The following is a 27907-nucleotide window of genomic DNA, read 5'->3' as shown; positions in this document are numbered from 1 at the left end:
GACACACACACACACACACAGAGGTGTGTGTATGGACACACTGAAGGCAGAGCACAGCTCTGGGAGCACTCCCAGGGAGTGCCTGTGTGGGCAGCAGGGCTGCAGGTGCCAGTCCCCGAGGAAAACAGCTTTGCTGGGCCATGCATGAGGGCAGGGCTTCCAGCACTGAGAGTTCCTGCACCTCTCTGCCTTTCCCAGGGACATGTGGAGGTAAAACTCTTTGTGCTGTGCTGAAAATTGCTCTCTGTGTGTGCTTCCTTCAGGTGTCCCTGCGTGAGCACCGGGGCCAGGTGCTGACAGTCACTGGCTGGGAGGACCTGGGATGAGTTTGGAATCTGGACTGTCCTGAAGCACTCCATCTGTGAATGTCTGCACACTCCTGGGCTTCCATCTCTGCCAGTGGCACCTTTCACCTCTGCATAAAGCTGTTCTTCAGGTACTGTGCTTGGAGACAGCTGGCAAACCTTCCCAGAGCCACTGTGCCTTTACACATGGGCTGCACATCTATGTATATATTGACATGTGTTATGAATAATATTATAAGTTTTTATATTCAAGAGTATTTACATCTTAGTCTGTACATTTTATTAAGTAGCTATTTTACTCTGGGCCTATTGTCCAGACTTTGCAAATGGTATTTCTGTAGATTAAAATGAATGAGTTGCTTATTGTCATGAGCTAATAGTATTTTTTTTTCATTAGAAGTGTTTACACATTTTCTTTTTCTTCTTCCCTCTCAGTTTTGCTTTGCAGAGCAAGTTCCTGCACATAAACAAGACTGGATCTGGTTTCCCCAGAGGCTGTTGAGTCACGTGTCACCTCAAAAGCCACTGTTAGGTGTCCCCATGTTCCTTGCCAGGACATGCCATCCCTCCTGGTGACTGCTACTTTCTGAGCGACTCCTGCCCGGCCTGGACACCTGTGTGCCCCCCTTTGCCATCCAAAGCTGTCCCTGCAAGCGTGCTGAGAAACAAATGGGAGCTGGAGGTGCTCTGTCACAGAAACCAATGCTTGCTGCCAGCCATGTGCCCAGCTGAGCGGGTCCCAGTGCCCTCTGCCCCCAGGGCCTGTGCCAGTAGCCACTCTGGGATTTGCTGAGCCGCAGGGTTCATGTTGAGCGTGCTGTGTTTTAGGGTTTTGAGGAAAATGCAGAGGCGGCACAGCAGCAACACGGACAGCGTGCCTCCTGAAAGGTAAATGCTTCCCCTTCTTCTTCCCTCCAGGCTCCTCCCCAAGAGGAGGGTTCTGGTTTAACAGTAGGGCTGTCAGATTAAGCCTTTTTCTGACCCAGACACATTCTCCACATTTTTCCTCTGGCAAAAGCTGATAGGCCAAGAAACACAGTGTATTGTAATTAGGAAATAATTGGCTTCTGATTGTGATGGTGTGAATTATAGCACCTGTATTGTCCCACCCTTCTCATGAGACCGAGAAAATGGAATAAAAGTTTTTAAAACTCCTCTCAGTTGCCCCATCTCTGGGTCAGGAAAAGGCTTAATCCAACATGGGGGGTGTTTTAGAAGATGAAAACTCAAAATTGAGAAAGTCAAATTCCTGTGTGTGTGGTGTGGCCAAGCTCTCTGCTTGAGTCTGGGGATTCTAGAGACAAGTTTACTTTTTTCCTTGCTGTCACTCACTGATTGCTGCCAGCCACAGTGTTTCAGGGTGACCCAGGATGGCACAGCTGGCAGACAGCTGGCTGAGCATGGCCAGGATTGTGGAGCTCTGGAGGAAGGGATGGATTCATGGCACCTGAGCACTGTCAGTGTGCAAGGATGGACCTGTGTGAACAGGAGCCATTCACACTTCTCTTACTGAGGTGTTTAAAAAAAAATCTGCTGATCTGAAGCTCTCAACTACTCTGACTTAGTGTTTTATGAAGAATTTGGGTGACCCTTTGCATCTTCCCAGAGTCTGTATCTATCTACATGTATGTGAGTATTTAGAATACCCCTAATTTGTTTCTGTAATTATACCATCAGCAAGGGAGCCTTGCCACAGTTGTTGTTCTGATACTAAATATTCCCTGGTGCTTTCCCAGAGTTAGAGTAGGACTTTTTTATTTTTATTCCTAGAGAAGAAACTAATCTAATTACCGCAAGACAAAGATGGAACTAATATATTTAATTGCTCTGTTCGAGCTGAGATTAAAAGTGAAAGATCATTAGTAAATATTTTATTTTCTATAGTGGTTTTGCAATTAGAGTTGAAGCTTTATGTCATGGCCATTGCTAGCATGGTACCATTTCTAATTTCAGGGAGAAAGAAAGCCATCTTCAGGTTTTTTCTGCATGATGCTTCCGATGGTAGATACATAGTCAGGAACAGAGGCTGAAATTTTTCTAACTGTAGAAGGAAATGCTGTTGCCACTGGTCTTTGCTCCTGTTAACTTCAGCAGCCTCACAATTTCAACAAACAACCCTTGTTTGTTTATAAATATGTCACAGATGAATTCCTTCCTGCTGAAAGCACACTCCAATATTATTCCAAAGGATAGTTGTGTATTTGTAGCCCTGGGTTCCTCCCAGGCCGTTTGTTACATTCCCAGCCCCAAGCTGTGTGTACATCCCTGAGTTGCAATGTTAGGTGTGAATTTAAAGGCCTGGCTGATGAATATTTTGGACCAGAACAAGGTGTGCAATGTCTTGTTGACTTGATTCCCTGCAGGAGCCTGTGGAGATGCAGTGGGAATGGGGTGCAGCTATAAAAAAAGCCTTATTAGGAGTTTGCTTAGTGGGAAGGTTTGGCCGGAGAGGTTTGAGGGTGTCCCCAGAGGGAGGTGGAAGGCAGAGCTCTGTGCCCTAGGGAGGCTTTGGAACCCATGGGGGAGAGAGGGTTGAGGGCCCTGGGTGTGCTGTCTCAACTTGTAACCACTGTTCCTAAAGTTAGAGATCTCCCAGGGTTCAAACCAGGAGGGAGCAAAGCTCTGCACCATGCCCTGCTTATGAGCTTTGCCTCTTGCTGGGGTTTGTTTGTTGTTTACTCTGCTTTTGCAGGTTAGAGAAGTGTTTGTTGTCAGGTATTTACTGCCTGGTGATCATTCTATTTGTTACCTGCATTGTTCCCTCTCAACTCAACTTTCTTTGTATTGATTTCTAGTGAAGGAAAAAAAGCCTGTTGTCTTTTGATGTCAGGATAAAGGTATTTAGACTTTCTTTTTGGAATCTGGCTGTATTCCAACATGCTTAGGAAAGAATCAATACCAGAACTAGTTCTGCACAGTAATTTGGGCACATCCATGCCCAATTCACCAAAAATATAAAAATAAAGAATTTATCTGGATTCATGAGCACATCCTTCATTTTTGTGTCAGGTCAGGGACACACAAAGCAGCTCTCCACACTTCTTTTCCCCTGGTGACTGTGTCTCTTCTGGTGCTGTTAATCAGTGGGCAGGTAGTGATTGTCCCAAAATACAGAGGATTTAAGGATAGGTCATTGCTTTGAGTTAGCCTGGTTAGTTTGTTTGTTTATAGTATGACTGGACTTGGTGGTGCTGTGTCAGTTTCCATGAAGTTTTGTATGTTTTTCTTTAAGTACCCAAACCATTATAGAAGATGCTGGATTTGGTACTGGATGTATTATTTCTTTGTTTTTCCAAAAGCAAGCAGGGTGTTTGGGAGCTTCATTCCTTGGTGAGGGAGCTGATGTGTTCTGGTCAGGTCTGGAGAGGCTCTCTGATCTGGTTACTGACCTCCAGTTTTGCAGCTGTGACTTCTCTACAGAAAATACAGGGAAAAGCATCTGGATGCCTTGGTGTTCTGAGTGGGAATCCTTAAAATCAGAGAGTTTGGGGAAAGCTGCAAAAGGCAGGCCTCAGAGACAGCAGAACAGTGATTAGAGCTAAGCAGTAGCCATAAGGCTTGTCAGCAGAAAAGTTATATGAGATGAAGAAAGTAAGGACAAATAGAGCAATGATCTGTGTATTAATGCTTGGCTAGAATAACTCCCTAAGCTTCAGAAAAAGTATATCTAGTGAGATATTAGGAAGTTCTAAGCTTAATAATGGAGCTCTGTGCATTGTGTTTTAAGGCTTACAAGCAGGTATTGTATTTGAAATAAGCAAGCATTGTTTAACCAAAGGTACCTGTGCTTATAGTGGTTGGGTAGAACTACTGTCAATGTGCTTTTGCTTTGTGTGATTGGTCAAAACACTTTTAAAGTGAGTTGTAACATTGAGTTCTTTGGCTACTGCCAAGAACATGAGCTGCTGGCATCTTCCCATTGTTATCACCTTGTAATGAGACTGATGCTGGAGAATAAACAATTCAAGACATTCCCCAGCAGTCCCATCCCATTCAGGATTTTGTGCATAAACCCCCAACCAACAATAGAGGGTGTGAGAAATCACTGCACTGAGGGCTGGCCTAAACCAGCACCCAGTTCTGTACCCCATTTTGGCTGAATCCTGGGGTCTGTACCCCTGTTTTGACAGAATCCCTGGGGTATGCACCCCATTTTGGGTGAATCCCTGGGGTCTATGCCCTTGTTTTGTCTGAATCCTGGAGTCTGCGCCCCGTTTTGGCTGAATCTCCAGGGTGTGTGCCCCCGTTTTGTCTGTGCCCCTGTTTTGGATCAATGCTTGGGGACTGTGCCCCTGTTTTGGATCAATCCTTGGGGACTGTGCCCCCGTTTTGACTGAATCCCTGGGGTCTGTACCCCATTTTGGCTCAATCCCTGGGGACTGTACCCTGTTTTGACTGAATCCCTGGGGTATGCACCCCATTCTGGGTGAATCCCTGGGGTCTATGCCCTTGTTTTCTGAATCCTGGAGTCTGCACCCCATTTTGGCTGAATCTCCAGGGTGTGTGCGCCCGTTTTGTCTGTGCCCCTGTTTTGACTGAGTCCCTGAGGTCTGTACCCCATGTTGGCTGAATCCCTGGGGCCTGTACCCCATTTTGGGTGAATCCCTGGGGCCTGTACCCCATTTTGGGTTAATCCTTGGGTCTGTGTCCCCATTGTGGCTGTGCCCCCATTTTGACTGAATCCCTGGGTCTGTGCCCCCGTTTTGTCTGTGCCCCTGTTTTGACCGAGTCCCTGAGGGATTCATGTTGGCTGAATCCCTGGGTCCGTACCCCATTTTGACTGAATCCCTGGTGTCTCTACCCCCTGTTTTGTCTGAATCCTGGGGTCTGTGCCCCCGTTTTGTCTGTCCTCCTGTTTTGGCTGAATCCCTGGTGTCTGTACCCCCATTTTGGCTGAATCGTGGGGTCTGTACCCCCATTTTGACTGCATCCCGTGTCTGTGCCCTTTGCAGGAGCCGGAGCCAGACGCTGAGCTCTGAGGCCAGCGTGGACGAGAGCGGAGTGTTCGAGAGCCTCAAGGCCGAGGCCGCCTCCCCTCAGCAGCTCTTCTCGGGGCTGGCCGGCCTGCCCGCCGCCTCCATCGCCGCCGCGCCCTTCCCGGCCGGTCTAGTGCTGGGCTCGGCGGCCGGAGGGGGAGAAGTCTTCATCCAGATGCCGGCCCCGAGGGATGAGGGTGCCGGCCGGGCTGAGGGGGCTCCGTTCCACCACCGGGCCCCGGCGCATCCCTTCCAGCACGGGCACCACCGCGGCTCCTCGCTGCTGCACATGGCGGGCGGCGAGCGGCACGGGCACGGCGAGGAGGGCTCCGAGGAACAGGCCGGGACGCCGGCCCCGGCTCTCTCCGAGCTCAAAGCTGTCGTTGGGTGGCTGCAGAAGGGGCTTCCCTTCATCTTGATCCTCCTGGCTAAAGTCTGTTTCCAGCACAAGCTTGGTGAGTATTCGTCAAAGCTTTTTGAGCTGTCGTTAGAGGGTGATTGGGGGGATTTTTCAGGCTGTGATATCTGATGCATGTCACAGATATCTTTTATGAAAAATCATTTTTTTTTAGGATTTTTTTCCTCCTGAGAATCTGAGAGGCCTCAGGAACAAAATGTAGACAATGATGATCTGCTGCTGTGGAATGCAACAGGTGCATTTGGGATTGGTCTCATGTGGTTGTTCCTAATTAATGGCCAATCACAGTCAGCTGGCTCAAACTCTTTGTCTGAGCCCCAAGTTTTTGTTATCTTTTTTTTTTATTTATTTTGAGCTAGCCTTCTGATAAAATATTTTTTTTCTATTCTTTTAGTGTAGTTTTAATATAATATATATCATAAAATAATAAATCAAGCCTTCTGAAACGTGGAGTCAGATCCTCGTCTCTTCCCTCATCCTCATACCCTTGTGAACACAGTCACAGATGCATCCATCCTTTTTGAGCTGTGATTGTAGAAAGGTTGGGAGGCTTTATCAGGTTCTGATATCTGATGCATCCATCCTTTTTGAGCTGTGATTATAGAAAGGTTGGGAGGTTTTATCAGGCTCTGATGTCTGATAGATTTATCCACGTGGCAGTGTCCAGGTGGAGTCTAGCATGAAAGGAACATACTCAAATGCATGGGATAATGCATGTGATAAATTCCCCCTACCTTCAGTCCAAGCTGTGTTCATCTGGGTCAGATCTGTTTCCTGTCCTAACCAGGGCTGTTCCTTTCCCTGATTCCTCCCTGACATTCCTCAGGATGTTACCAAGGCTCCTCTCTCTAGGAGAGATGGGCAGACCTTACCCTGATGACAGCAAAGCTTTCTGTGTGGCACAGAAGGGTTCAGAGACTCCTGTCTTGCAGGGAGGGTGCTGGGTGTGAAATCCAGTCCAACAGCATGAGCAGTTTGTGTCTGACAGAGCCTTTCCCTGCAGGAATTGCTGTGTGCATTGGCATGGCCAGCACCTTTGCCTACGCCAACTCCACGCTCCGAGAGCAGGTGGCTCTGAAGGTGAGTCTGGCATTTTACTTTTTTCTGTGTGGGAATTTTTGGAGGAGTTTTCAATGAGTTAGAGACAGGGCCTCTGAGGTTTTTAGATGATGCCATTTATTTTCTTATTTTCTGCATAGATAGGAAGGCTGAGTTCAGCTCACATCTTTACAGGATGTGAGAAGGTCAGAAGGTGGTTCAGAGGGTCACAAGACCCCTGGTTACAGGACCTTTTAATGATTTATTGACTAATAAAACACTGCTAACAAGGATATTTATGTTTTTGACTCAATCCTTATGGACTTCCATCTTATGGACCCACGCTACCGTGTAAGCTTTCTTAGCTGATCATGTTATGACACACAGACTTACAGTGCTACATTCTAAACTCCTTGTTTACCTTTGTAACTACTTTTATTTTTTCTATAATTTAAACTATAAAACTCCAAACTTTCCTCCACTTAATGTGTCTCTGCTTCAAACTATAAATCCACATTCTCATTCTAGCACCTAAATTTGAAAGCCTTTTCCAAGGTCTCAGAACAAATCCTGTCTTTAATTCTAAGCTTTGGCTTACAGGCCCAAAGTTCTGAGAACTCCCTGCAATTTGGATTCCAACACTCCTGTTCCCAGCAAACATCATTTTCCATGCACAAAATAGCATCTGTGTTGAACCTTTGATTGCAGTGTAGGGCTGAATGCATTTATTTGTGCACAGATCTGTCTTCTTCTTCCTGCCTCTCCCAAAGTCTCTGTCCTGCTTTTTTGTGAAATGTGGTGTAATAAAACAAAAAGGACAAGTCAGTGATGTTGTAATCTTCATCTCCCTCTGCCTGGCTGTGCCTGTTCCAGCACTTCTCTGCACCTTGGTTTTCCCATCATGTACAGCAGAGATGTTGAAACCTATTTGACTTATTAATGATGAGGTTTTGCTAATTAGCATTTAGATAATGCTTTGAGATGTTCAGCTGAAAGATTTCATAGATGTGTTGCTTGCTAGTAGCTTTATAATGCTCTGGGCATTAATATGCTTAGAATGTAAAGAAACCAGCAGATCTTTTCAAGGTTTTCTGATCTGTGTCAGGAGAAAATTCAACAGCACTAAAAGCACAAGGCTAGAATTGCTTTTTTGTCCACACAAGTGCATGCCTGTATGTGCCAGGAGCAGTGGAATCAGTGAGATCCAGCCCTGAGTGAGCAGAGCAGTGGCACAGCCCAGTAACAGATTGCTGCTGCCTTGCACTCTGCACCTCTGCCCTTCCAGCACTGTGCCCCTTGATCTGCCTGCCTTAAATCTCAGCACAGCAGGCCTGGCTGCTGGACAGCTACAGAGACCTCCTTTCTTAATAAATCAGCTCACATGAAAGATGGTGGGTGTTTTCCTCTCAGGAATAAAATTTACTCCCCAAAGTTACCAAGGGCCAAGACCCAGGACAGTGTCTTCTGCCATCCAGCTTGTGTGTAACTTTCCATATATGTTGAAATGCAAAATTTCCACTTCTTTTGACCTTTAATTATTTGTTCAATCACAAATGAATGTTCCAGAAGCACCATGCTTTAGGATAGCACCCAGATGTGCTGCATGTGGTGGTGGGGTGTATTTGATTTAGCTGAGCCTTCCACTGAGTGGCTTTGGGTCTTTTTATAAAACACCCCTATAAAACACCATGAATTGTCACTCCAGCCAGGTGACAGCTCAGAATTTAGGACAATACATGGAATGGACTTTTTTTAATCTGCATTTTAAATCTCAGGAGATTTTAGGTGTCCCAAGAAAGATCCCATCTTTGAAGATGCATTCTGCAAGTAATTCTGTCATTTTCACCAGCTTATTTCAATTAATTTCCATTGAAAAGGTTGCAGGAGTGAGAAGCATTTCTGCTTGTGTTTATAGGTATCTTTACCTTGCAAACTACTTCTTAGTCCTGTGTAAATAACTAATTACTGAGCACTTTGTTACATATTCGTTGGATTTTTCAGCAAGGCTCAGCTCAAGTCTTGAGATTTTGAGCTGCAATAACTCTGCTGCTTTTCCTTGCTCAGGAGAAGAGATCAGTGCTGGTTGTCTTCTGGATCCTGGCCTTCCTCACTGGGAACACCCTGTACTTGCTGTACACATTCAGCTCCCAGCAGCTGTACAACAGGTGAGCAAAACCTGCATTGTGCAGGGTGGGAGCAGGGGATCATTGCCAGGGGGGAAAAGAGGGAATCCCACTTGTCCCCCACACTGTGGGAGGAACTGTGTGCCCCTAAAGCATCTGCTGTGTTTGTTACATCTTTGTAATACCCTCCAGAGCAGGAAAAGGAGGTGTGTGTCACCCTACCATGCTCCTGTCAGTAAAGGACATGAGCAGTGTGTGAATGTGATGGTGTCAAAGCAGGGTGAATCCTTTCCAAAAATGCCCTCTGAATTCCCATTGTGACCACTGCAGCTGAACATCAAGGGCAGTTGAGGAACTGACCCACTGATTTTCCTCTTCATCCAGATTGGAGTGCAGCACAGGAGATGAAATAGTTTTACCCCAGTGTTCTCAGGACTCTAGGATCTGAGATAATTGAAATAGCCTTGCCTTTCAAATCCTGAATTAGTTAGTTCTCAAATACAGCAAGGTTTCTGCTCATAGATTTGAATCACAACTTAATATAAATCAGACAGGAATAATCACAGGTAGGAGGCAGAAAAAGGGGGAGAGCTGCAAAGGTTTGAATGTGGGGCTGAAGGGGAGAGGCCAAGCCATGGGATTGTCTGGAGGGAGTGGGAGAGGAGGGAGAGGAGTGGCAGAAAGGTCTGGAAGTGAAATGTTTGCACACAGGGTGTCTCTAAGAGGATGGCCAAGGTTAAAAGCATGAATGGGACTAGTTCAAAATAAAGGCTAAATCATGTAAAATATAGGGATTTTAGCAATTTGGGGCCATCCTACAGACAGTTTAGAGTGTGGTTTATTACCGTTGGCCAGGCTGGACCACAGCTCCAGGGAGAGCCCTGTTCCTGTGAGTGCTGCAGTGCTGTCATGCTCAGGCTGCTGCATCTCTTGCTTGCCAGACCTGGGACTATTCACAAGCCAGCCTTGTCAAATTAGAAATGTCTGCTTCGGTTCTGTTTCTTTCTCTCATTTTTCATTTCCTGATTTTTTTTTTCTTGTTTCTAGTGCATGAATAGTAGTAAAGTTTCTGATTCTGTTTCTGTTTTTAGGGTGTAATTTTACCTGTTGTGCTGTGCCAGTGTTGTGAGTATTTTAATTTCATGTTCAGGCTTTTTGTTTTGGGTTGGTTACTTTACTTTGCTTTTTTTTTTTTTTAATTTTGTTTGGTTTTTTTTTTCCTATTAAAACTTTCTACCATGAGGCTTTAGCAGGTAAAACCCTGAAGGTGAATCCTGTTTTTTCAACCTGACTAGAGTCTAGTTCTCATTATTGCTCAGGCCAGTAGCTCCTGCCCATCGCTGGGTGAAATTCTGCTGTCCCAGACTCCACTTTTTCAAACAGCAAATGTTCAGCCCAGTAAATGGCATTATGTAAGGGGCATTAATTTTTGGATCTTTGGTTCAGGTAAGAGTATTAACAGCTCTTGCTGTGCTTCAGGCAGTGGCACTGTCAGAGAGGACACAAAGTTCTCCCCTTTCTGCCGTGGCTGGTGCAGGGTTTCCTGTGTCACCCCTTTGTTAGATGTGCCCACTGGGTTTGGGGACTGTGCCCCTGTGGCAGGGCAGCCTGAGGGGCTGAGGGGCTGCTTCCTTGCCCAGGGAAGCAGGGCTGTTCTGAGCAGGACTGCCAGGACAAGCTGTGACACTCAGATCCCTCACTCTGCACTGAGGGCACTGTCAGCACCCCAGGTTATGGACACTGCTGGATTCCAAACAGACTTTTTGAGTGCCTGGGTCCTGTTTTGTGACACTGGGCAAGCCTGCTGACCCCTGTAGGAGATGGCAAGAGCAAAGTCAGGAGGCCCAGAGGAAGCCCAGACCTGATTTGTGTTTTTCTTGCCCTTGAGGACTTCCCTGAAGTTCAAGGCCCTTTCTGGGCTCTCTCCAGCCAGCAGTGTCTACAAGGAGCTTGAGCAAGCTTCTCCTCAGTGGTGTTTGAGCCTTGGTGTCTCTTTCAGCCTAATATTCCTGAAACCCAACCTGGACAGGCTGGACTTCTTTGACCTGATGTGGATTGTGGGCATTGCAGACTTTGTGCTGAAGTACCTCACCATTGCCCTGAAATGCCTCGTGGTGGCCCTGCCCAAGATCATCCTCGCTGTCAAGTCCAAGGTAGGAGACTCTTCTTGAGGCACAAACTTTTAGTTTTGATAATCTCATCCCTTCACCACATGTTTGCAGCATGGAATCAGAGAATCAGGGAATGGTTTGGATGGGAAGGGACCTTAAATCCCACCCAGTTCCATGGCAGGGACACCTCCCACTGTCCCAGGCTGCTCCAAGCCCCATCCAGCCTGGCCTGGGACACCTCCAGGGATCCAGGGGCAGCCACAGCTGCTCTGGGCACACTGTGCCAGTGCCAAATATGGATGGAAGAATAAAAACATTAAAATCTGTTGCTAAAACTTTGGGATTGAGGGGTGTTTTTCGAGCCATCACACACCTGAGCAAGGGTTTGGTGCTACCAGCAGTGATTAAAGCCCGGGGAGGTGAAGTGAGCAGTGCTTGAGGAGGAATCAGTGCTAGCAGCCAGATAATTGCTTTTCTCATTGACTTTAAGTCTTGTTTTCTGAGTAATCTCTGTAAATTCATATTTCTGAAGCAGGAACCTCCTCATTTCCTGGGAAGAAATTGCAAATATTTGTCTCTTTGGCTTTCTACTTGGGTCAAAGAAATAACTGGGTTTAACTAAAGCCACAAAAGGCAGCACCAGTTCTTACCATGGGAGAAAAAAAAAATTAAATGCTTCACATATTTAAATGCTTATGAAACCACATGTAGACTAAGCCTAACTTGTAAAAGTTTCTCTCTCTCATTCCAAACACCTTTTGATATGTTTTTATTTTGCATCTCTCTCATTCTGCCTCTCCCTGCACTCACTGGAGGGACACAGTGTCCTGACACAGTGTCCCCATTCTCCTGACACAGTGTCCCCATTCTGGGGGCAGATGTGGCAATGTGTGTTATTTGCATTCAGTAAAGAACCCCCTGGCAGCTGTGAGGATGGAAGGCACCTGCAGGTGCCAGGTACCAGCAGGAATTGCTGAAAGTCTCAGGCAGGGCACTTCAGGGGGTATCCAAACTGGGAATAGTTTTACTCAGAAATGACAGGGGTGGCAGGGGAGTTGAGCAGTTTGTTCCTGCACAGCAGGGCTATCTGAGATGGTTATTAATTTAATTCTGGCAATTGTCCAGCTTTTTTTTTTTTTACCCTCCTTCTATTATTATTATTATATTTTGGGAGATTAATGTGCTGGGTCAGAGCATAATCCAGGCTGGGGAGGGAGGGAGAAGTGATGTGAATAGTCCTCCCAAGATAAATGGCAGTGTTGGAAAAGGTTCACAGCCTTTGCTTGCTTGTCTGAGAGCCATCCCAAGTACTCATTAATCCTTGTCTGGAGAGAAGAAAGAGAAGGGGTCTTTATTTGCAGCTCCAGTGAGAGGCTGGTAGGATCACATCTGTCAAGGGCCTGTAATGACTCAGAGCACAGATGCTTCATTTTTAATACCTTTTTTCTGAAGAGCAATGTGTCTCACTTTTTTTAAGCCTCTTTTTGTCTGAGGATGTTGGGGATGGTCTCACTGTCCCCTGGCACTGCTGGCACCCAGCACCAGAGCTGGGTTTGGTTTGGGGGTTCTCTCCCCCACTCTGCAGCCTTTAAGCCAGCCAAGGATGAGATGGAACAAATTGAGGAAGATCAAACTGGGGTGGGAGGGCTCCAGGAGAACCACAGGACACCATGGAAATGGTAATTGGTGATCACATAGCTGACCCCCCTCACAGGTGAGGATTTAAATGGAACCTTTTCCTCATTTTGAACACTTCTGGTGCAATTTATGCACATTAACTTTGACCAAAATTTTTATCAAGTTTTTTCTCTGAATACTTGCCAGATACAAAGTTATTCTCTTCCTCCCAATGTCCTCCAAGCAGGATTTCTGCCTGAAGCCCAGCTTGGAGTTTATGAACTTCTGGGTAGCTGTCACTTAATGGTAACAGGCTGCTGGAGAAATATGAATTTAACTCAGTAGAGCTCCATTTTTTCAAGATGGGTATTGCTATATAGTGAGAAGTTTTAATGCCAATTTAACCACTGAGAACAGCAGCCTCATGCTCCCCTGGTAGAGAGCCTGAGGTGGAGGTTGCTGCACTCTCAGGGAGTTCAGCACCCAGGGATTTAATCCTCAGCTGCTGGCAGTCAGCAGGAGATCCTTAAACTTGCCCTTGTATGGGATGTGGGGAACTTTAATCATCCTGCACTCAGCCTCTGAGCTGGCTTTTCAGATTTTCCTCATTTTGGAAGTTCAGAGGCACTTGCAAAGCTAGTCTGGCTTTTCCTGCTGCTCCTTGGGATCCTGCTCTTCTCTGCATACTGTGTGGTTTTTGCTTTTATTTATCACTCTCTGTATCTCCCCTCACTCTTGTCTGTAGACTGAACTCCAACAATTTTTTGAATTTTTTCTCAGAGATTGTTCATTCCAGATCTCTTTATTCTCTTCTGGACTGTCTTCATTCCCTCCTTATTTTCCAGATCATTTCTCCAGTCTGTCAAGACAAATTTGGAATATAATCCTTCTTTCCAATTGTGCTTACACTTTAGTGTCAGCTGTACATTACTTTGTTCCATCAGGATCATCAATGACAACAGCACCAAACTCTGCTTTCATCAGTTGGATGCATCTTTTCATTTTGAAAGAAAAGACATGAAAAATCTGGATTAGAACACTCAGTTCCCCCATCCAAAGTACCTGGGTCATGTTTTCCTAGTGTGGCCCATCACAGGAATGACAATTTTTGTTGGAAACTTCTCTGATTTGTGGCATCAGTTTATGCTTTAACTGAGAGAAAGTGAACTCAAATTGAGGGGCAGAAAAAGTTTGTCTTTGCACAGTGGGTGCTGGAAGTGTGAAGCATGAGAGCTGCTTTATTATGAAGGTACAACCAACCAGAGTTGCCCAAGCCTGAGTAACTCAGAAATTCAGAGCAACTCCTCCAAAGAATGAGGGAAGATTGAAATTCTGACAAAACCAACCTGGAAAACAGAGGCACCAGGGGAGGCTGTGGGACTCCAGTCTGGAATGGAGGGAAAGAAGAGCTTGTGGATTGGAGAGAAAAGCAGGAAAAGGGATGTCACCCCAGCATCAGACTGATCCCAGAGCTCTGGGGAGTTTCCAGAGGATCCCACCTGTGCTGGAGGTGTCCCCTCCCTGCCCCCAGGCTGTGACAGGGACCCTGAGCTGGGTACAGGTTTCAGGAACAGCTGAGCTCATCATTCCTTTGGAAGGGAGGGCTTGGCTTGAAGGCTCTCCATTAAAAAAGGCAAATAAGATCATTTGGTTCAATATAAAATGAATTAAAGTAAATTAAACTGCAGGAGCCATGTGGCCTGCAGGGGCTTCCATTGTTGTGCACACATCAAGGGCAGCTTTTCATTTGCACTGCTAAGGAATGACAGCTTGAGGGGGGTGGAATTCAAAATCAGGAAATAAATAATAAAAGGACACACTTGCCAAAGATTTCACTTAGAAAATCCCAAGGTGCCTGCAAGCCTCCCATCCCCTCCTCATGTTGTCAGCAATCTGAGCTGGAGAAGTGAGTGAAACATGGGGGAGGGAGAAAGAAAATCAAACCAAATGTAAGGGACTGTAAGTAACTGTTAGCCCAAGTTCTTGCATCTGTGTGTCCCTACAAAGATACCGTGGACATTTTATACATCAGAAAGGCCCTAAATAAGGATTTTCTCTGCATGGTCAGTGCAGAGCCAAGTTACAGGGGACTGCATTTCCAGGAGAGTGAAAATGCAGAAGGAGAACACTAAAATTGCCCCCTCACTGCAGCTTTGAACATACTTGCTTGGTGTTTTTTTCCAGTTTTGATTGTTTTATTAGTGCTTTTTATTTTTAAAGTACCATCTCATCAAGTCTGGTCAGAGAAAACTTGGCTTGGATTTGGCAGCAATTGCAAATTCTGCACTTGGACAAAAAACCTTTGTCAGGTGCACATCCTATTTCCTGCCATAGATGGGTACAGCTCTGCCAGGGAACCTGGCACATTAATTTCCATATTCCTTCTGAAACTGCACCTTTCTTTTGTCCTAAGGGGAAAAAAAGGCTCTTGGAGCATTTGAGTCCTCTAAAAAATACAGAATCAATAGAAACTCACTGGGAGCTCGGTCATAGATGATGCTGAATAAAAAATACCCAGGCAAAGATGTTCCTGGTCCTTGTCTGTGCAATATGGAATTTATTGTGGCTGAGGAGGTGTTCCCAGGCAGGTGACAGCCCAACCTCTCATCCTCTCTCCTCTCTGGCCTTGGTCCTCTTTGGGGGAGCTCACTCCCAACAGATTGACTCTTCATGGAGCAGCTGAGCTTGGTTCCTCTTGAGCCATCCAGGATGTTCTGCAGGGACATTTCCCTGCTGCAGCTGGGACTGATGTGCTGTCCCAGAGTCAGGAGTGTGGGATTCAATATTTACAAAATTAAAAACTAACTGAAGCACAAGAGCAGGTACTGAGGAGTGGGGACTCCTCTGTCCCCCTCCCTAACTTGCTTTGCAAGTCACTGCTACTGAACTTTCTAAAAATCATTGCTTTTCAGTGCTTTCCCAGTTTAACTTTCCAGTTTAAGACACAAAAGATGTGGTTTTCAGAAGCATTGTGCACTGACTAAAATTCTCAATTTCCCCTCTAGCCCACCTTGACATTACTCCTCATTAGTCCTGCATGGATTTTCACCAGCATCCTCCATGTCACAATGCTGTTTGCTGTGTAAATCTGGGAATTTTCTCTGTTTTACTGCTCCTACCCAGCACTTGATCTGTTGGCACCATGACCTGGAATCTCAGCAGAGCCTGCTCTCCTCTGATCCAAATTGTCAGCAGGACTCCAAAGCTTTTTCAAGCATGTTTCAGAATATGCCCTAATGCTGCTGCTGGCAGCAGAGCAAGTGAGACTTGGAGCTTCCCTCGAGTGCTAATCACACCTTGCAGTTGCCTCATTGCAACTTCTCTCACTCCTGCTGCCTGCCCCACTCTGATTGCACCGTGTCAGTCCTTGCTGTGCCTCTGTTCCTTGTGGGAGGCACAGCCTTATGGCCAAGGAGCTGCACAAGAGCCCTGGGGGAGTTTGCATTCCCTCTGCTGCTGCAGCCTGCCCCCTGTGCTGTGTCCAGCTTGGGATTCAGTTTTTAATTCCACTGTTCCATCTTATTTTTCTGTGAGACTTCTCCCCTCCATCACCACGCCCCAAGGATGAAGGTGAGGGATTGGAGGAAGCTGTTGCAGCAACTGGAAAGTTCACAGGAAACAAAGAGAAGAATATTCTACAAGTTCAAGCTGAGTTGCTACACTGGAGAATTAAATGCTGTCCTTTACTTTGCCAAGTAATTCCTGTGTGAGTCTGGAGAAGTCAGGTAGAGCTGCAAACTGAAGTCAGGGGTTCAGCTTTTAATGGTAATGTGATCTAGAAAATGAAGTGCTTTATAAAAAATCTAATCCCAGCACCTCAGCTTGGACACCAAAACAACCTTGCCTTGACTTTTGTGTGTCTCAGGTTCTCATTTAGAAAATACAGAGAAAAGCTGTCCCTGAGGTCAGGCAGCAGCATGAAAATAAAGGGGTTTTAAAAGTGTTTTCTGTAGTGCTGCTGTTGTAAAGGGACTGAAGAAATTCCAGGAATGTGCTCCTCTGGGCAGAGCTCAAATGGCAGGAAGGGATCCAATGCTGATCTGCCATCAGGTAGTGAGGATGTAACAAAATACCCAGAAATTCCATGCAAAAACAGCCAGTGCTGAAACTCTGCATGTACAGGAGGGAAAGTGCAGTTGTGTGAAAATGCTGAATTCCCCTCTTTCAAAGGAAATGCTTGGTTTAGAGCATAGAAATTGTATTTATGTGTGGTGAAGGAGGTTCAGAAAAATGGGAGGATTATACCCCAGTCATTGACTTGTGTTTTTAACTGAGCACTGAAAAAAAAAAAAAAGGAATCAGAATTTCACCATGTGGTATCTGAGGCTCATCAGCAGAGCTGCTAAAATTAGATCCCAGCACAGCCCTTCCCCACGTGTGCTAATGAAGTGTTTGATAGCAGCAGCAGCAGCAGCTCCCTCAGAGGGAGCAGGGCCAGCAGTGCCCTCCTCACTTCTTGGGCAGGCTGAATTAACCCTTGATGGGAGCAGAGCCTTCCTGCTCATCCTACCCCCATCCTCATCAGCAGCCATAATTCCAGGTCATATTTAATCTCTACAGTTCAGCTCCCACACTCCAGTCCTGCACAGTGCTGGCTTACAGGCCCACCAAAAAGATTCTGCTGATCTCAGAGAGCTCTTCAACCTCTCTACAGTGCATTCCAGAGAAAATTCCCATATTTACACAGGTTTTTCTGACATAGAAAGACTCACCTGACAGAAACAGACCTTGCTTGATTTCAAGCTGTAGTACCAAATCAGATGCACAGGAGAAATAATTGTGTTTGTGCTTCATATAACGCACAGTTCTCATCTTGAAGGGAAAAAAAAAAAAAGCTGATGTATTTTAGCAGAATTTTTCAGACAAAATTCAGCTGAGACAAAGATTTGACTTTGAAAAGTGTAACCTAGATAGCCAAGAGCTGAGCAGTGGCAGACAGGTGTGTTGAGTGTGCTCCCACTGATGGGTGCTGTCTGCAGTAAATTCCTGCTATCAGAAATCTGAATTTCACTGCTGAAACTGTAGGGAACAATCCTCATTTTCCAAGCTTCTGGCTCAGAAGGAGGGCCTCACTAATTGTAGAATCATTTCTGATTTTCTGGCACTTTTCCTAGTTTAAAGAAAGGGCTGGAGGTGTGCACTGAGATGCCTGAAGTTTTTAGTTTTTTTGGTTCTCTTTAAGTGATTCTCAGCTGCCCTGCTGGAATCACTCTAGACCTACCAACATGTATTTATGGTCAGGTGGGTGCTGCTAAGGGGCTGCAGGGAGGGATGCATCCCTTAAAACATCACTCTTGGGAGGCTGTCACCAAGTTTCTAGCTGCTAAAAAAATCCTGCTACCCTGCAGTTAGCACTGGAAACTGGAGATAAGGGAGTTCTGGCAGCTCTGGGGAGGGTGCAGGAGTTGTGGTTGGATGCTGAAGTTGTGGTTGGATGCTGAAGTTTGTCACTCGATGCCACTGCCACCTCCAGAGGCTGGCTGTGCCCGGGGCTGTGCCCAGCTGTGCTCACAGATGTGCACTCAGGGGTTTTGGTGCTCAGAGTTCCAGCAGGATGAAGGATGCAGCAGGATGCAGCAGCTCTGGCTGATGCAATGGGACAGCAAGCAGTGACCTGTCCCAGCCAGCAGCAGGGATGGATGGAGGGTGGGAGGGATGAGAGCAGAAAGCAAAATTCGCTGCCTTTACCTTGCTGGGAGCTGTCATCAGAGCCCTGTGGAGGGCCACGGTGACAGCGTTGTCATTTTTGCCCCAGCAACGCCCAAAATAAACCGTGATGGCATCGCGGCAGGGCTGGGAGAGGCCGCGGTGCTGATTGCATAAACCGGGGCGGTTGCCGAGCCCGGAGTGCTGCGGGGGCTGTGCCGGGAGGGGAGGGGAGGGGGAGGGGAGGGGAGGGGAGGGGAGGGGAGGGGATGGGGATGGGGAGGGGATGGGGATGGGGATGGGGATGGGGAGGGGATGGGGATGGGGATGGGGATGGGGATGGGGAGGGGATGGGGATGGGGATGGGGATGGGGAGGGGATGGGGATGGGATGGGGATGGGGATGGGGATGGGGATGGGGATGGGGATGGGGAGGGGATGGGGATGGGGATGGGGATGGGGATGGGGATGGGGATGGGGATGGGGATGGGGATGGGGATGGGGATGGGATGGGGAGGGGATGGGGATGGGGATGGGGATGGGGATGGGGATGGGGATGGGGATGGGGAGGGGATGGGGATGGGGATGGGGAGGGGATGGGGATGGGGATGGGGATGGGGATGGGATGGGGATGAGGGGATGGAGGGGGGATGAGGAGGGGAGAGGTGATGGTGATGGGATGGGGAAGGGATGGGGTGAGGATCGGGATGAGGTGGGGATGGAAGGGGGTTAGGATGGGGTAGGATGGAATGGGGATGAAGATGGGATGGAGGGGGAATGGGGATGGAGTGGGGATGGGGATGGTGATGGAGATGGGACTGGAGGAAGGATGGGGATGAAGATGAGATGGGATGGGATGGGATGGGATGGGATGGGATGGGATGGGATGGGATGGGATGGGATGGGATGGGATGGGATGGGATGGGGTGGGGGTGGGGTGGGGTGGGATGGGATGGGATGAGATGGGATGGGATGGGATGGGATGGGATGGGATGGGATGGGATGGGATGGGATGGGATGGGATGGGATGGGGTGGGGTGGGGTGGGATGGGATGGGATGGGATGGGATGGGATGGGATGGGATGGGATGGGATGGGATGGGGTGGGATGGGATGGGGTGGGGTGGGGTGGGGTGGGGTGGGATGGGATGGGATGGGATGGGATGGGATGGGGTGGGATGGGATGGGATGGGATGGGATGGGATGGGATGGGATGGGGTGGGGGTGGGATGGGATGGGATGGGGTGGGATGGGATGGGATGAGATGAGGATAGAAGGGGGATGGGGAGGGGATGGAATGGGAATGAGAATGGGGATTGGGATGGGATGGAAGGGAAATAGGGATGGGGAAGGGGAAGGGATAGGGATGAGGATGGGGATAGAGATAGAATGGAGATGGAGGGAGGATGGGGATAGGATGGGGATGGGGCTGGAGGGGGCATGAGGATGGGATGGAGTGGGAATGGGGAGGGGAGAGGGGATGGGATGGGGTGGGATGGAATGGGGATGGGGTAGGGGAAGGGATGGGAATGGGGATAGAGATAGAATGGGGATGGGGATGGGATGGGGAGGGGAATTAGGATGGGAATGGGGGTGGGATGGGGATGGAGAGGGATGAGGAGGGCAGAGGGGATGGGGTGGGGGGTGGGGGTGAGGTGGGGGTAGAAGAGGGATGAGGATGGGATGGGGTGGGGATGGGGATAGAGGTAGGATGGCGCTGGAGGGGGGGTGGAGATAGGATTCGGATGGGGATGGGATGGGGAGGGCAGGGAAGAGGAATGGGGATGGGAATGGGATGGGGAGGGCAGGGAAGAGGAATGGGATGGGGATGGGATGGGGAGGGCAGGGAAGAGGAATGGGGATGGGGATGGGATGGGGAGGGCAGGGAAGAGGAATGGGGATGGGATGTGATGGGGAGGGCAGGGAAGCAGCCGGGCCCGACAGCAGCCAGCAGCCGCTGGTGTGACCTCAGTGGCGTCCCGGGGGACATGAGCTCATGAGCAGAGCTGTGGGGAGGAGGGTTGGATTGTCGAGCAGCAGGATGGCCTGCGAGTGATCTCATCCAGCCCCCGGGGAAGGGCGCTGGCTGCTGCCAGCCCGGCTGCAGGACTCCATCCCCACCTCAGCAATTAGTGATTGGCCTGCGATGACATCACTGATGACAGAGCTAACTGGGACAGCACAGCAACATTCCAGGGGAATTTCCCCTTCTCCAGGAGCTTAGCAGATAAAAGGATTTTGACGGGACAAACCCACATCTTTCAGTCCAGATAATGTCTGCATTAAGCATCCTTCTGGGCTCGTTTGCCACCAGCTGTCCCTGTAAACAGAACGGGACAAAACAAGCTGGGGGTGGCCCTAAATTAGACACTTATTCAGGCTTTGGTGAAGGGTGACAAAGGATGCTGCCCATTCTTTGAGTCTTTTTTGAGACAGAAGCATTTCAAGCAGCACATTGCCCCTCCCCACCTTTCCTTCCTTGAGCTCTTCAGGAAGGTTTGGTCCCTTTGAGTTTTAAATGCCCTGAGGGTTTAATTTCCATTTTTTTTATCTATGCACTGCCCAAGAGCCAACACCCGCCTGAGGGGGAGGGAAAGGATGCTGGCAAACATAATTAATTTGATTCTTAAACCTAAAAAGTTGTCAGGAAGTCTGGGGTCACTTTACATTTAATCCCTGTACTTTCAGAAGGGTGTAAGGTCAGAGATAAACTTGCTTTCCTTTTCTCACTAATAATACTATCTACAGTTTACATCATATTAATCCCATATTAACCTTTGTTTTTCTGCAGCATTGTCCAGACACACAATTTATTGCCTGCTCTAAAGTTTATAATTCCAAAATACTGCAGAGCAGATTTCATTGATTTCAAATTTCAGTAGAAAACCAAGTGAATATTTTAGTGATTTGTTTTGCTGGTGTTCAGCTGAGCCCTGTGGAGGAATGAAGGGATGTTTTTCCTGTCTGGGCACAGAGCTGAGGGGCTGCAGGGAAAGCTGCATCTCATGAGCGTGGTCTCTGCACCATTTAACAGTGCAGTGATCACTGAACACCAACCCTGCACAAATTAAATGTTCTTCTTTTGACTTCCTGATAATGATCCTGTCTCACTTGCCTGGTTGTCTTGCAGGGAAAGTTTTATCTGATCATTGAGGAGCTGAGCCAGCTGTTCCGCTCGCTGGTGCCCATCCAGCTGTGGTACAAATACATCATGGGGGATGATCCCTCCAGCAGCTACTTCCTGGGTGGCATCCTCATCATCATGTACAGCCTCTGCAAGGTGAGCAGCACCTCCTGAACCTTCCCTGGCAGCAGGGCCAGGGCAGCAGCACAGCTGAAGGGACAAATGCTCCTTTTGCTTGTGGCTGTGCCTGCTTCAGCTGCCCGGCATGTGGGCACTGCTGGGCTGGGGGAGGATCTGAGCCTGCTCCCAGGGTTGCATCAGACTCATGAAGTCATTGCTGCTCTGCTCATCCCTCTCTGCAGAGGCTGCAGGAGGAGGGGAGCTGGTCCTGGGGGAGCTGCACGCCTCCAGGTGTCACACAAACCAGGCTGCACACACTCCTGGCTGTCTCTGAGCTTTCCTCTGCCACTCACAGCTCTGAGAGCAGCAGGGAGGGAAAGCAGCAGCTTCATTTTGGGGAGTTGGTGTGCAGGTCAGGGCCAGCCCTGTGCACACCAAGCCTTTGCCTGGGAGGGGAAGGGAAGGGAAGGGAAGGGAAGGGAAGGGAAGGGAAGGGAAGGGAAGGGAAGGGAAGGGAAGGGAAGGGAAGGGAAGGGAAGGGAAGGGAAGGGAAGGGAAGGGAAGGGAAGGGAAGGGAAGGGAAGGGAAGGGAAGGGAAAGCTCCTCTGCCAGTGCAGGGCACAGAGCCCTGGCTGTGCCCATCCCATTTCCAGTCCCCAGGGCTGCAGGTCCAGCTCCTTGCCTGAGACACTGAGAATATCCCCAGAGGAGTCCACATTAGCAAAGCCACAAACCACATTAGAAGAACCACAGCAGCCAATTTGGCACTGAGAGCTCCTGTGCTCCTGGCAGAATCCCAGGTTGGGCTGGGGCTGTGTCCCCTTCCCTGCACAAAGGGCAGGAGCACTTCCAGAGGCTGCTTGGAGCTGCTGGGAGCTGGGCTGGTGCCTCTGTCTGCCCTGTGGAGCCAGGAGCCTCTGCCTTTGGTGGAGAAATCCCAGGTGTTCACACACCCAGGTTGGATTTTTTGCCTGTCCTGAGCAGCAGCACTCCCTGTGTGTGACCCAGCTGTGAGGTGATGGCTAGAACAACAAAAAATGGGTGAGAAATGGGTGTTTGCCCTCTGAAACAGGCAGCTTTTGGGTGTGCAGGGAGCTCCAGAGGGGAAGAAAGGAGGAATATGGGCTGGGAGAGAGTAGACATCAGAGCAAAGGCACTGGAGTTGTGCTGTCAGCAAAGCAGGCAGGAAAAGCTGGGAATTGCACTGGGAGAGAAAGGGCTGAGCCCACCCTCAGCAGGAGAGGGGATGTTGAGTGAGGCAGGGGCAGCCCCAGTGGAAGCACTACTGGAAGGAGCCCTGAGCCCTCTGGGTGCTGCCTGGAATCGTTCTTGGTGCTGCTTTGCTTCCCCTTGCCCTGCAGGATGAGCTCACTGGCATTCCCTGCAGTGAGCCCACTCCATCAGCTCCTGCCTGTGCCTGTGCCCTGCTGCTCCAGCCCTGTGCCCCACAGCTGCAGGTGACCCAGGTGACAGCTCCTGCTGGGCCACCAGCCCCAGCTGCTCCTTGCACTGCCACCTGCTCACATCTGCTTTAGTTCAGAGGGCTTTCCCTGTGCTCTGCCTGCAGGCAGGGAGGAGAAACATGGGCTGGGTTAAGTTTTCAGGCTTCTTCCTTCTTCCTCCTTTTTCCCCTTTTCCTTTTTCCCTTTCCCCCTTTCCCTTTTCCCCTTTCCCTTCTCCCCTTTTCCCTTTCCCCCTTTCCTTTTTCCCCCTTTCCTTTTTCCCCTTTCCTTTTCCCCCTTTTTCCTTTCCTTTCCTTTCCTTTCCTTTCCTTTCCTTTCCTTTCCTTTCCTTTCCTTTCCTTTCCTTTCCTTTCCTTTCCTTTCCTTTCCTTTCCTTTCCTTTCCTTTCCTTTCCTTTCCTTTCCTTTCCTTTCCTTTCCTTTCCTTTCCTTTCCTTTCCTTTCCTTTCCTTTCCTTTCCTTTCCTTTCCTTTCCTTTCCTTTCCTTTCCTTTCCTCCTTAATGGGATGGACAATTGTCCCCAACCCAGCCTGGTGCCACCCCCTCTGTGTCCTCTAAAGTCCCCACTTTGCACTCAGCTGCTCCCAAAGCTTTTCTGGCCACCCTTCCCCACTGTCAATTCCCATTTATTACATATTTCATGATCACCATGAAATCTTTTTTGGCACCATTGTTACTTTTTCCCCTCTTGAGTATCCATTTGGAGAATGTTTGCCGAGTTTCTGGACTCTAACACACACACACAGAGGGATTTTGTGAAAATTATCTAAAATGAGATGTGTTTTTTGCAGTCTTTTGACATCTGTGGCCGTGTGGGAAGTGTCAGGAAGGCACTGAAGGTCCTTTGCACCCCCCAGGTAAGGATTCAGTGTGGAGGAGCAGTCCCAGAGGTGGAACCTTGTTCCTGCTGAATGATAAAACTGAAAATTGCTCAGGATCACAGAATAAAACAATGTTAGCCCATGGCTGGGCAAGCTGGGGGCTCCTGTCAGGGATGTCAGGGACCTTTTCTGACATCTATGTGGATTAATCCAACTGCAAGGAGCTGCAAAACTTTGTAGTGCAGAGTGTGGGAAGGACTTTGAGGATTTTGTGGTGCCTGAAGTGCAGTGGCACTCAAAGAGACCCAGGAATTATCCCAGGCACTGCATTCCACAGGGCTGATATTTAGATCTGCTGCAGTCACTTCCATTTTAAAAGGGTAAAATCAAAGGCTGTAGAGGAAAAGAACCTCATCAAAGTTTGTTAGGACTTATCTTGCTTATTCCCTGGGCTTGGGCTGGTCATTTTCCCTCAGCAGGTTTCTGTTTGCCCTAAATCTCTTACAGTGGAACAGCAACATTTCCCTTCCCTGTATCTGAAGGGGAAGTGGGCAGCCTGTGGGTGCTGCTGCTGTTTCTCTTTCTTCCATTGTCTCCTGCTTGTTAATAATAATAATAACAATCCCTCCTTCCATCTAAACACCCCTGCAAATGATGCTGAATTAATCCTCTCAGCTCCCTGTTGAGCTCATTAAATTCCATTATCCTTGCTGCACAAGTGGAGGCCCTAAAAGATGGAGTCAGCTGCAGGGGAAAGGCAGACAGGGAGCAGAGATCCCCCCTTCCCCACCCTGCTGTCCCTGTGGGGAATCTGGGGGTGAAAAGCAACTTTTGTGCACATTTACCCTTGCAGTCCTTTCACCTGGGGTTTGTTTTCCCCCTTTGTGCACATTTACCCTCAAATCCTTTAACCTGGGGTTTGTTTTCCCCATTTTGTGCACATTTACCCCTCCAATCCTTTGACCTGGGGTTTGTTTTCCCCATTTTGTGCACATTTACCCTCAAATCCTTTCACCTGGGGTTTGTTTTTCCCCCCTTTGTGCACATTTAACTTCCCAATCCTTTAACCTGGGGTTTGTTTTTACCCCTTTGTGCACATTTACCCTTGCAATCCTTTGACCTGGGGTTTGTTTTACCCCCTTTGTGCACATTTACCCTCCAATCCTTTGACCTGGGGTTTGTTTTTCCCCCCTTTGTGCACATTTAACTTCCCAATCCTTTAACCTGGGGTTTGTTTTACCCCCTTTGTGCACATTTACCCTCCCAATCCTTTAACCTGGGGTTTGTTTTTTCCCCCCTGTCCCTGGCAGACCTATGGGGTCCGTGCCACGAGCCAGCAGTGCAGTGAGGCAGGAGACATCTGTGCCATCTGCCAGGCAGAGTTCAGGGAACCTCTGATCCTTCTGTGCCAGGTAAGGCCCCAAACTCCCCTGCTGCCATTCCCTCAGTGAGCTCCTGCAGTGGGGAGAGGCACAGCCAGCCTGGGAACTCCTGCATGCTCCTGATCCAGCTCCTGGTGGCTGTTGTATTACTGCATTTTTATTTTATTTTTATTTTTTCCCTACTAAAGAACTGTTATTCCTACTCCCATATCTTTGCCTGAGAGCCCCTAAATTTCCAAGATTATAACAATTCAGAGGGAGGGGCTTTCCATTTTCCATTCCAGGGGAGGAAATTGCCCTGGGTAACCACTGGTGGGGTGGGCACAGCCTTGTGGGGCAGTGCAGACCCTGGGGCTGCAGTGAGCAGAGCTTTACCTGCCCCTTGAGAAGGCTGGGTAGATTAAAACTCCCTTTTGATAACAGGGTTATCAAATTAAAGCCATCCTGTGCACCAAAGGTGCCTCTCAGCCTTGCTGTGAACATCTGTGCAGATGTTTCCAAGCTGGAAGCCCCTGAGGAGCTGCTTTTGGACCTGCTTGGCAGGGCTGAGATTTGAGGAGTGACATTTCTGCTGAGTCCTCATGTGTGGAGGAGTTCCCAGCTCCTCACAGCTCCTCGTGCTCCCTCCTTGCCCTTTTCCTGCTCTCCCAGTCTGGGATTGGATGGGGAGAACCCAGGGAGGGTCAGTGCAGAAATCAGAGATGGAGATAAGGGATGAAAACTGAAAAGGGGAAACTGGGACTGCAGAATAAAGCAGATGCAAGGAGCAGGGGAAAGAAAGAGGTCATGGGAGCTCAGTAAGGACTTAGATAACTTAGGGAGCTGAGGAGGGAAATATGGTAGAGGAAAACCCTCTCAGCCCAGGTGCTGTAGGCCTTTGGAATGTTTGTTTCTAGTGCTGTTGTTAGTAACCAGAGCTTTGGCAAACTGGGGTTTGTTTTCCAAACCCTGTGAGTGCCACCTGTACCTGCTGCCTCCCTGCTGGTGGTGTGTCTTGGCTTGAACAGACAGGTGTCTGCTAAGGAAGGCAGGAGAATGCAAACCCCCTCCTCTAAATTATTATAATGTTGAAATTAAGGGGCTCTCAGGCAAAGATATGGGAGTAGGAATAACAGTTCTATATTAGGGAAGAAAATAAAAATGAAATAAAAATGCAGTAATACAAAACAACATTGACAGAGTCAGAGCAGTCCCTGCCCCCTGTGTGTCAGGGCGGTGTCCCAGCCCCATCCCATGGGGGCTCAGCCCTCCTGCAGTGCCAGCTGTGGCTCTGCTGCAGCAGGGATCCTGCACAAGGGGGGAGTTTTCCTCTGCAGCTCCAGGGCTGCTGCAGATGGGCCTGGGCTCCCTCTGGCCATGCAGGGCAGCAGAAAGCTGCTCCTCTGGCAATGCAGGGGGCAAAGGCTGCTGTGCTGTGCCAGGCTCAGATTGGATCCAGGCAGGAATGCTTGGCTCCTCCCCTGGGCACAGCATCTCCCCATGGGATGCTGGGATTGGATCAGCCCTGCAGGGACACTCAGTGGCCATGGACAGCAGAGATCTGCTGGAGGGAGGGTTGGCTGTGGGAGAGATAAAGAAAAAACTGCCCCATGAACAGCAGAGACCTGCCCCAGCTCTGACAGATGGGGACAGAACACACAGCCCCATTTCCAATGTGAGAGCTGGTGACAGTCCCTGTGGCAGTCTGTGACAGCCCCTGTGTCCCCAGCACGTGTTCTGTGAGGAGTGCCTGTGCCTGTGGTTCGACCGGGAGAAGACGTGTCCCCTGTGCCGCTCGGTGACCGTGGAGACGCTGCGCTGCTGGAAGGATGGCACCACCTCTGCCCACCTGCAGGTGTACTGACAGACAGACAGCAGGGCACCTCTGCCCACCTGCAGGTGTACTGACAGGGCAGCCCTGCCCACCTGCAGGTCTACTGACAGCAGGGCAGCTCAGCAGGCACAGAGCAGGACAGTCCCAGGATCCCTGCTCAGTTCTGTCATTCCTTCTTCCAGCCAACAGAACAATTGTGACTGGCCACAAACTGTACCCTGGAAGGAAGGAGAGGTGTGGGTTATGTTGTGGCAAACTCCAGGGTGTTCCTGGAGCTTACAGGGTTATAAAATATTTGGGATGTTTCCTGTTTTCCTTTCAGTATGGACAAACACAGTGGCCAGGGCGGGGGAGCTGTGAGTGCTGAACAAAGCTGTGCTCTGGCTCAGGAGCTCCACATCCCCTGGCCCTGCATTCCCTGAATCCATCACTTTACAGAATTACACAGCATCTCTCTCTGAGAACTCTTCCCAAGAACTCATGTCCACATCTGCAGTTGCAGAAATGTCATTTCCCAGTTGATGTCACAAATGTCACGTGCTGTCACCTTAGGAGAATCACAGGGAACTTGGGAAGGACCCTGCCAGTGGAGCTGGAAATGACACCTCCTTTCCCTGGAAATGTTCTTCCTCTTTCATTTTCATGTTGAAACTTTCTGATTTCCCAGTCTCTGGGGAGAGCAGAGGGAGGTTGAAGTTGAGTTGGGTTTGTCTGGATGGAAATGCAGCACCTGTCTAAGAGCATCTCACAAACTCAGTGTCCCTGCCCTGTGCTCCTCCAGCAGGGCAAACCAGAGCCTTGAGCTTCAGCAGGAGCTCCTGAGGGAGGAGATCCCTGGCAGGAATTAACAGGAATTACCCAATCCCTGTGGCTGAGTTCTCTGCTGAGCTTCTCCAGCAGCACAAGCCCTCAGAGGGAGGAGTTGCTGTTTGTTCTGGAGCTTTCCCTGTCCC

General features: G+C 48.8%; 1 protein-coding gene across 1 annotated transcript; it reads left to right on the top strand.

Moving 5' to 3' along the window:
* Positions 1 to 1110: 1110 nt before the first annotated feature.
* On the top strand, positions 1111 to 27901 carry RNFT2 (ring finger protein, transmembrane 2). The gene is made up of 9 exons (XM_058816844.1): positions 1111 to 1193; positions 5258 to 5736; positions 6703 to 6779; positions 8802 to 8902; positions 10860 to 11013; positions 21363 to 21512; positions 23730 to 23795; positions 25070 to 25171; positions 26850 to 27901. The coding sequence occupies exons 1-9, from the start codon at positions 1111 to 1113 to the stop codon at positions 26982 to 26984; spliced, it is 1347 nt and encodes a 448-aa protein (XP_058672827.1). The 3' UTR covers positions 26985 to 27901.
* Positions 27902 to 27907: the final 6 nt, after the last annotated feature.

Source organism: Ammospiza caudacuta, chromosome 18, assembly GCF_027887145.1.
Source record: "Ammospiza caudacuta isolate bAmmCau1 chromosome 18, bAmmCau1.pri, whole genome shotgun sequence".
NCBI classification, from domain to species: Eukaryota; Metazoa; Chordata; class Aves; order Passeriformes; family Passerellidae; genus Ammospiza; species Ammospiza caudacuta.
This window is presented reverse-complemented; position numbering and strand designations above follow the sequence as displayed.

Excerpts from the sequence above, each read along its gene's own strand:
- RNFT2 (XM_058816844.1), top strand. The coding sequence starts at position 1,111 with ATGTTGAGCGTGCTGTGTTTTAGGGTTTTGAGGAAAATGCAGAGGCGG. Across the intron at positions 8,903-10,859 it reads TCCCAGCAGCTGTACAACAG|CCTAATATTCCTGAAACCCA; the intron begins GTGAGCAAAACC and ends TGTCTCTTTCAG. Across the intron at positions 23,796-25,069 it reads AGGTCCTTTGCACCCCCCAG|ACCTATGGGGTCCGTGCCAC; the intron begins GTAAGGATTCAG and ends TGTCCCTGGCAG.